This window comes from Oryctolagus cuniculus, chromosome 12, assembly GCF_964237555.1.
Source record: "Oryctolagus cuniculus chromosome 12, mOryCun1.1, whole genome shotgun sequence".
Taxonomy (NCBI): Eukaryota; Metazoa; Chordata; class Mammalia; order Lagomorpha; family Leporidae; genus Oryctolagus; species Oryctolagus cuniculus.
Window position 1 is genome coordinate 99827104 of NC_091443.1, and position 9334 is coordinate 99836437.

The 9334-nt window shown below is 60.5% G+C and overlaps 1 protein-coding gene across 1 annotated transcript; it reads left to right on the top strand.

Moving 5' to 3' along the window:
* Positions 1 to 3692: 3692 nt before the first annotated feature.
* Positions 3693 to 5716, top strand: MESP2 (mesoderm posterior bHLH transcription factor 2). The gene is made up of 2 exons (XM_070053393.1): positions 3693 to 4562; positions 5219 to 5716. The coding sequence occupies exons 1-2, from the start codon at positions 3708 to 3710 to the stop codon at positions 5471 to 5473; spliced, it is 1110 nt and encodes a 369-aa protein (XP_069909494.1). The 5' UTR covers positions 3693 to 3707; the 3' UTR covers positions 5474 to 5716.
* The last annotated feature ends 3618 nt before the right edge of the window (positions 5717 to 9334 follow it).

A 9334-nucleotide genomic window follows, 5' to 3' on the forward strand; every position in this document is an offset into this window, starting at 1 on the left:
TCCGCGCCGCTCCACAGTCCCTCACGGCAGTTAAATGTGTGCGTCAGGAACACAACCAGACTCCGCAGCTGGACGGAACTGTGACAACTGATCAGTCTGTTTACGACTGTCAAGTGCCAGCGTGCTAGCTCCCTGCTAGTCCCTGCGGCTTCCGTGCCAGTTAGTAGGTCCAGAGCTGCTGGCTTGGCTGAACGAACGATGTACCTAAGCCACACCTGCCAGTATTTCAACCTTTTAGCCTGTGACGTTTCTACTTCCCTTAGGAAACTGTGTGTGTCTGTGTGTGTGTGTGTGTGTGTATGTGTTTGACCTTCATTGAAACCCTTTTAACTCATGCAATGTTGTATACTAACCGCTTTGTGTCAAATCAAGCCTGTATGCAATCAATTTCATCTTCATTTCACGTTACAAATTAAAAATTTCTCGGGGCCAGTGCTGGCCGGCGCTGTGGCTTAGCAGGTAAAGCTGCCGCCTACAGTGCTGGCATCCTATATGGGCGCTGGCTCGAGTCCCGGATGCTCCATTTCCAATCCAGCTCTCTGCTGTGGCCCGGGAAAGCAGTGGAAGATGGCCCAAGTCCTTGGGCCCCTGCACCCACATGGGAGACCCGGATGAGGCTTCTGGCTCCTGGCTTCAGATCGGCGCAGTTCCAGCCATTGCGGCCAATTGGGGAGTGAACCATCGGATGGAAGACCTCTCTCTCTCTCTGCCTCTCTCTCTGCCTTTCAAGTAAATAAATAAACCTTAAATTTTTTTTCTCATTGTTCATAGCCACTAGAATAAACAAGATACATTAGCCAATGTTATTTAATGTCAGTGATTACTTCACTATAACATCAAAATTTCTGTAACATATTTTGAAATAAGTTCTGAGAGGGATAAAGTGTTAACATTTTATTTTTGAAGGTTTACTGGTCTTACCTGCCATTTTACTTTTCCCCCCAAAATTAAAATTATTTAAATGGGGTCGACACTGTGGCACAGAGGGTTAAACCACTGCCTTCAGTGCCAGCAGCCCACGTGGAAACCGGTTCAAGTGCTGGCTGCTCCACTTCAATCTGGCTCCCTGCTAGTGCATCTGGGAAAGCAGCAGAGGAGGGCCCAAGTCCTTGGACCCCTGCACCCACATGGGAGACCCGGATGAAGCTTCTGGCTCCTGGTTTTGGCCTGGCCCAGCCCTGGCTGATGCAGATATTTGAGGCGTGAACCTGCAGATGGAAAATCTCTCTCCCTCTTCCTCTGGACCTCTGCCCTTTGAATAAATATTTATAAAAAACTATCTAAATGGATGAACATTCGAGTAAACTAGGGCTGCAGTCTTCTTCTTCTTTTTATTTATTTGACAGATAGACAGTGAGAGAGAGAGACACAAAGGTCTTCTTTCTGTTGGTTCACCCCCCAAATGGCCGCTACGGCTGGAACTACGCTGATCTGAAGCCAGGAGCCGAGTACTTTCTCCTGGTCTCCCATGCGGGTGCAGGGCCCAAGCACTTGGGCCACAGCAGAGAGTTGGACTGGAAGAGGAGCAACCGGGACTAGAACTTGGCACCCATATGGGATGCTGGCGCCGCAGGCGGAGGCTTAGCCACGTGAGCCACGGCGCCGGCTCCTGCAGTTTTCTTTTGTATATAGCCCGCAGCAGGTATCTGTGCTCATCCAGGGTAAAACTTCGATTGGTTATTGTTTATAAAGGGGAATCGGCTGCACACATCCTGATGTGGAACAATCTAAGACAAGCTGCTGGATGAGAGAAAAAACAAGCAAATTATAAGCTGCTAGGCGTGACGTGCAAGGTGCGTGACAGCACCGCGCGTGAACTGTGCACCCTCCGAGGGTACACGTTTGTGTAAACACGCTGAGGGCCACGCTGGACCTCCCCACAGCTGCAGCCTGGGACTCCAGCACTATGTGCAGCGTTACTGTTTCTTACAGTGAAGTTGCATAATTAGCCCAATGAAGTTAGTTTTTAATAACAGCCATAAAAACGACAAGGTCATTCACCCCTTGGGGCAGCGATGGTTCATCTGCTCTTGCCATGCTGATCCTTAGTTACCAATTTCTTTTCAGTACAGCAACTTTATGCTCCAAAGTCCCAAGGCTAGCTCCCCGTTACCTTGGAAACAAAGCCCACCTCCAGCCACCCCAGCAGTGCCTGTACCTGGGCACCCTGGGAGGGCTCGCCCTGTGCCTCTCCCCATCCAGTTCCCCTCTGGAATGCTCTCCACCTGCCTCCCTCCCTGCTCAAAACCTACTCATGGCCCCAGGCCCAGCCATGACCTCTGCATGGCCTCTGGACCCCAGGTGGCTTTTTTTAAAGATTTATTTTATTTATTTGAAAGACAGAGTTACAGAGAAAGGTAAAGCCAAAGAGAGAGAGAGGCCTTTCATTCCACTGGTTCATTCCCCAATTGGCTGTGATGGCTGGAGCTGTGCCAATCCAAAGCCAGGAGCTTCTTCTGGGTCTCCCACAGGGGTGCAGGGGCCCAAGGACTAGGGCCATTTTCCACTGCTTTCCCAGGCCACAGCAGACAGCTGGATGGGAAGTGGAGCAGCCAGGACTCAAACCAGCGTCCGTATGGGATGCTGGCGCTGCAGGCCAGGGCTTTAAACCGCTGCGCCACAGCACCAGCCCCTGCTCATGTGGCTCGTCCTGCGCAGCCCTGTCCCTGGAGCTCACACAGGAGTGAAAACCATCCCTCGCAGGGATCCTGTGAGCAGATGCTCTGTTCACTCCTGTTTTATTGCCCAGAAGCTCAAGCTGAGACAGGTTAAGGGCCTTGCCCAAGGACACCCAGCTAGTTCGTGGTGGGGCAACTGGTTATCCATTGTCCGGTTCACTTGCCCTTCCCACAAGAAAGGAATCTCAGGAGAACTGACCCCAAGGAGAGCTTGTTCACCCGGGGACACCGACAGTAGACAGCTGCTACGTAAGACGAATGAACAGCCTTGACACCCGAGTCCCTTCCTTCTACCAGCATAGCCGCCTCCTCCCCAGCGCTGGGTACCCTGGCTACTGCTGGGGCGCTGCTGAGGTCCCCAGAGCCCAGACCTCTAAGTGACTTGCCCAAGGTCATCCAACCAATAAAGAGGCCGGCCTGGGCACCCAGCTTCTCCCATCATCACCCACTGCACCCCAGACCTCTCCAGGCCACTCGCAGCACCGAGATAACGATCCCGGGGTCCCTCGTGGAATCAGCCAGTGGGGTTCTGGGGGACCCTAAGAGGGTCCACCTGTACCCACCCTCCCACCCCCATCACACTCGAAGCCAGATCCAGCGCGCCAGGAGGCGCTGTGTGGCCTAGAGGATCAGTCCCGGGCGGCGCCTCACCAGCGCCCGGGAGACACCCGAGGGACCGCCTGGCCACGCACCTGGGCGCTACCTGCCTCATTGGTGGCACCCCCACTCCCCAGTGGACGGGGCTGGGCGGGGGGGGGGGGGGTTGGTGAGAAGCTTAGCAGCTCCATCCAGATGCGAATTGTCCCTCCCACACTTCCCGGGCCCCATTAGAGCCCCCGAGGAGTCAGAATCCACACCTCCGCAAATGGGCCCGCTTTCCCAGGGCCCCCTGCCCGGACCGTCCCTGGGCTCTGTGGGTTTTGACACCTCGCTGTAAGCCGGCGGGGGGCCACCTCGCACCTCAGGCCCGGATAAAGGCTCCGGCTTGGAGGTGGCCGGCCCAGCCGCCCAGAGCCCCGCCGGCGAGCCATGGCCCAGTCTCCGCCACCGCCGCTGCCGCCGCCGCCGCCGCCTCCACACGGCCTCCTCGGCCAAGACCACTGGGTCCTCCCCCAGGGCTGGGGCTGGGACGCGTCCTCGGTCTCCACGTCCCCGGCCTCCTCCTCGGACTCGTCTGGGTCCTGCCCGTGCGACGGCGCCCGCGGCCCCTCGCTGCCCGCCGCCCCCGGCCACGGCGCCCGCACCCGGCTCCCCGCGGCCGCCCCGACGGCGCCCCGACGAGCGCGGCCCGGCCCCGCGGGCGGCCAGCGCCAGAGCGCCAGCGAGCGCGAGAAGCTGCGCATGCGCACGCTCGCCCGCGCGCTGCACGAGCTGCGCCGCTTCCTGCCGCCGTCCGTGGCGCCCGCCGGCCAGAGCCTGACCAAGATCGAGACGCTGCGCCTGGCCATCCGCTACATCGGCCACCTGTCGGCCGTGCTGGGCCTCAGCGAGGACAGCCTGCGGCGCCCGCGCCGGCGGCGCAGCGACGCCGCGAGTCCCCGGGGCTGCCCGCTCTGCCCCGACGGCGGCGCCGCGCAGGTGCCGGGCGTGGGCTCCGCGGTCTGCACCGGAGCCGCCTGGGCGTCCCCGGACGCCCGCCCGGGGCCCCGCTCCGCGCCTGAATACGTGGGGAGCAGAGTCCCGGACTCGGATCCCTGGGTGACGCCCCCGTACTGCCCCACGATGCAGTCACCCGCGCATCAGCCCCGAGGGAGAGCCCCGGATGCGTCGCCTTGGACGCCACCCCAAGCTTGCCCCGGGACGCAGATGTCCCCAGAGCCCGGGCACCCCGCGGCACCCTGGACGCCGCCCCCCGCGCCCCCGGAGCTGGCTGCAGTGTACCAGGTATGCACCGAGGGCTTCGCCACTTCCCTCGGGGTGGTCCCAGGGTGCGTTGGAAGTGGAGGGGTCGGAGGTGTCAGGTCCACAGGGAAGGGCGTACTTTCTAGGTTAGCGATCGCTTAGTGGATGGGAGAGTGGGAGGAACCTCCAGCGGGGAGGGGGGTGTAGGCACTGCCACCCAGGGTCCTCAGAGCCCCCCGACTTACTCAGAGGTCAGGGTGGAAGGTGGTGGGGTCCCTGGGAAGAAATTCTCTCTAGGAGGGTTCGGGTTCCGGTTCGAGTTCGGGGGTGGGGAGGAGGGAGGCCCACTTGTGAGGACAGCACTTTCTGAGATGGGCTGGCAGCTGATGACCCTCGTGTTTTCTCGGAGTCTGCAAAGGGTCAAGTTCATAACCAGAGCTATGGCATTTCCCCAGCCCCCGTCTTGGCACTTGGCTGTGTTAATTCCTTCAGCCTGCCCAGCAACGCCCCTAGGGAGCCGATGTTGGCATCTCGCCCATTTCACAGATGAGAAAACCGAGGCTCACTGCAGTCAGGAGAGGTCTCACCGTTAGTGAGGGGCAGAGCTGGGGTTGAGTGTTGATCCTGGCTGCCAGCCCCCCCCCCCCCCCCCCCCCCGGCAGGGGCCCACTCCTGAGCTGCTCTTTCCTGTTTTACAGAGTTCCTCTGTGTCTCCACTGGGAAGCCCACCCATCCTGCCCCCCGCGTCGTGCCAGAGACTGCAGCCTCAGACCCAGTGGGCGTGCTGGGGCCGTGGTGTGGAGGTGCTCCCCGGCCCCCAGGAGCAGGCGCTGGGCCCTGCCTTCCCGCTCAGCCAAGCCAGCCCCTCGCAGAGCTCAGCCCTGCGGCTCAGTGGCTGCCCCGAACTTTGGCAAGAAGACCTGGAGGGGACCCACTTGGGCATCTTCTACTAGCAGCCTTGCCTGCCTCGCTTTCAGCCAGGACTGGGGCCTGTGGCGGGGGCGCCCCCCCATACACACCTGTGAACTGCGTGGCCCCCAGCGAGGCTGGGCTGGGGCCGGTTGGGCGTGGGTGTAGGGGCCTTGCCCCTTGCGCTGCTTCTTGGTGAGGGCTGACTGGAAGCCTGTACTGTAAAGTGGTTTTATCCCGCTGCAAACACGCGCATGCACACAAATACACCGTGTGGCTGCACTTTGCTTACGTTTTGGACACTGTGTTGTTCAGAGATACATAGTTATGGGGCATCACGTGATGATAGCTGTGTACATGGCGTAACGTCACGGGGAGCCTGCTTCCTCAGCCTGGTTGTCTGTCTTGCTTCTTTGAACCTGGCTTGGTTTGGTTTTGCCTTTGGAAAGGGTAGACTGGACCCGTCCAGTGGGGAACAAGTCACAACACTCTTCAGCTTCCCAAATCCAGGCTCTGGGCCGCACCTGCCCGTGCGTTACCCAGGTTCCCCCTGTGGTTCAAGGCTTAGGCCCGCCCCCTCGCGTCAGTCACCGCTGCCTCCTGCTGACCGGTCAGGGGGTGGGCGCCTGTGGCTGGGCACAGACAGGGGCCAGGCTGGAGCGCAGAGGCGTGGGACTCGGCTCCAGCACGAGGATCCGGAGCGGTCCTCAGGCTGCTGTCCAGGAGGGCCCGTCGTGGGAGCAGAGCAGGGTCAATGCAGCCACAAACACAGAACTCAGTTCTGGGGGCCAGGACGCCCAGGTCAAGGCGGGGGCAGCTCTGGCCGCTCTGAGGCCTCTCCTCTCGGCCCACAGCCGCCTCTTTCTCCCTGCGTCCCCACGTGGTTGCTGCTCTGAGCGTCTCTGTCCTCACCTCTTAGGAGGACCCCATTTAACCTTAGTTACCGCTTTTAAGGATCCGTCTCCAAATATAGTCAGGGTTGGGGGCTCAGGCTTAGACATGCATTTTAGGGGGACCCAGTTCAGCCCCGTAACACCTGGTGTTAGGAACCAGAGAGGAAATTTTTCCCAACCAACAGAGCCGATGACAGGAAAGTGAGCCATCAGGCTGCAAAGGTGGGCTTGGGCCAGGTGCTCTCGACCAGCGAGGACGTGACGGCAGGCCGAGTTACCTGTCGGTCCTGCGCCCAAGCAAGGACTCAGGGAGTGGACGTTCGGCTGAGTGGTTACGAGGCTTGCATCCCACACTGGCGCTGCCTGGATTCCAGTCCCGGCCCCTGCTCCTGACGCCAGCTCTCTGCCAGTGCGTACCCCGAGAGGCAGGAGGGCCGGTGCTAGTCACGGGGTCCCTGCTACTCATGTGGGAGATGAAGGTGGAGTTCCCAGCTCCTGGCTTCGCCTGGTCCAGTCCTGGCTGCTGCAGGCCTTTGGGGGAGTGAACTGAGGGACGGGAAATCTTTTGTCTATCTGCCTCTCAAATAAAATGGAGAAGAACAACCAGAGGCATGCCCAGATCTTGGGGGAACGGATGCCATAATCCACTGGGCAAAGCTCCCGTGGATGTGGCAGTGCAGCCAACTCGGAGAGGGGGGCTGGAGAAGAGGTGACCTTGGAGCTGGGTGTTGAGGGATGTGTAGGAGTTCGCCCAGAGGAGCGAGAAGAATGGCACAGCCATGAGCCGAGCCAGAACAGCAGCGGCTGGTGTCCAGGTTGACAGGAGGGGCAGATAGCTGGGAAAGGAGCTTGGAGGCCAGGCTGCAGGGCTCTGTTTGGTGCTGGGGTGGTCGGCCCTGTGTTTCCTGGGTGCTGGAAGGTGCTGGAGGCTGGGACAGGGGCCGGGGCTTGGGGATTGGGCAGAGCTGCTCTTGAGCCCCTTTGCAGACTTGGAGCCAGGCAGCGTGGCCACCACAACCGTGCGGGTTGAGAGAAGGGCAGGGAGGAGGCCCCACGCAGACTCCGTGTGACCTGAGTGGCAGCCATTGCCTGCCAGGTGCCCGTGACACCAGGCAGGTCCTTCCCTACAGCCTCGGGCGCTTACCTCCTGATGGACAAGGCTCAGGAGGCCCTGACTCTTCTTTTTTAAGACTCATTTGAAGGCAGAGTGACGGGAGGAGGGAAAAGAGAGACAGCTCCGCCTGCTGGTTCACTCCCCAGATGGCCACAATGGCCAGGGCAGGTCGAGGCTGAAGCCAGGGGCCAGCAAACTCCCTCTGTGTCTCTCACGTGCATGACAGGGCCCCAAGCACGTGGGCCATCTTTTGCTGCTTTTCTCAGGTTATTAGCAGGGAGCTGGATCCAAAGAGGGAGCAGCTGGGACTCGAACCGGTGTCCGTGTGGGATGCTGGCACTGCAGATAGAGGCTTAGCCCACTACGCCACAGTGCTGGCCCTAAGCCTCAGTGAGATGGAGGTCGTGATAGAGCCTACCGAGCTGTCAGGTGGCCCAAGCAGGCACTCAGTGACGAGCGGCTGAGCAGAGGCAGCCGGCCTAGGGGACGCCTGGCCCTGTGGTTGCCAAACCTGGCCTCTGGACAGCTCACCAGCTCTCCCTCGGCGTGTCCCTGGCTGCACCCTGGGGGTGCTGCTCTAGCTACACCTCGGTTAGTGCCTGCCCGGGGAGGGAGAGGAGCTGACACACCAAGCCCCATGTGACCAGTCCACCTGCACTTCCTGGGGACCCCACGCCACTGTCCCCCAGAGATCAGACACTCACAGAACACAAGGCTGCCGCTAAGAGGTCTTGCTGGCTTTGCATTTGCAGAAAGCCTGGCTCAGCCTGGGCACGTTCCCAGGTCCCCAGAGGAGCCCCCAGCAGCTCTGGCTGCTCCCAGGGGCAGATGGGATATGGGGTCGGCAGCCTGAGTTCTTGTTGGTTCTGCTCTGTGACTTGCGCCGGGCCCTGCAGCCAGCCTTGGAAAGCTGTCAGGCCGTGTCAGCATCAGCGTGGATGTCACAGACCCTGTCCCAGCTGCAAATGGGGGCTGGGCTTTCCGGCCAGGAGGGGCAGGCAGCAGGGGGCCAAGCCACCCGGGTCTGTGAACCTGCGATAAAGCTTGCCCTTATCTCTGGGAGCTACTGAAGACAGGATGAGAAAACAGGGACCCAAGATGGTGAGGCCAGCTCCTCCCCTGGCCAGTCCCAGAAGGTCAAGTGCCAGCCATGGCCGCTGGGTACTGGCGACAGGAAGGGCTGGCGCAGAGGGGAGGGGCTGGAGGGCTTAATCTGGGGCTGCCCCAGGAGCCTCCGGGTCGGTGTCACCGGGCTGGCCTCAGCCCCTGGGCCCGCCCTCCCCTTTGATGTGCAGAATGGGGTCAGGGAGTGCTGGCCAGCTCCTCCCCAGGTGGGGCCGCCTTGGTCTGGAGATGGGCTCTCCTCACCAGCCCAACAGCTTGCTCCCTGCCTCCTGGGCCTAAGAAATCAGCGGCTGAGCAGGCCTGGGAGCCCCGGCTCGACCCTTCCCCCTACTGTAGCTGCTGTGTGGAAGAGGAGCAGTTAGCATCCTGCTCTCTTGCCTCGTGTGAAGACCGGTGGTTTCTGGGAAAGCCCTCCCTCCCCTCTGCCAGGACCTGCTCTGTGCCTGGCCCAGGACTCACTACCCACGTGGGAGCCACTGCGTCCACAGCTGTGAGCCCTCCACCAGCTCTCAGCACCTTGAACTTGTCACAGGCGTTGAGAGTGCAATGATGGCTGCAGGCAGACAGGGCCGCCCAGGTGCACAAGTCCTGTACAAGGGCCGGGGCAGGTGCCTCTCCCATCTGTGCTCCCGGGGGACCCCAATCCCAGCGTTCCCCCTGCACCCCAGCTCCCCTCTGCCCTGGCCTCTCCAGGCGTTGCACTCACACAGCTTTCACGAAGCTCATTTAGAATACTTTATTTACATTTGTTCTTATAAAAAAAAAAATACAGA

Bases quoted from the DNA above. Each gene is read 5' to 3' on its own strand.
- MESP2 (XM_070053393.1), top strand. From the start codon at position 3,708: ATGGCCCAGTCTCCGCCACCGCCGCTGCCGCCGCCGCCGCCGCCTCCA. The intron at 4,563-5,218 runs GTATGCACCGAG...CCTGTTTTACAG, and splicing joins AGCTGGCTGCAGTGTACCAG to AGTTCCTCTGTGTCTCCACT.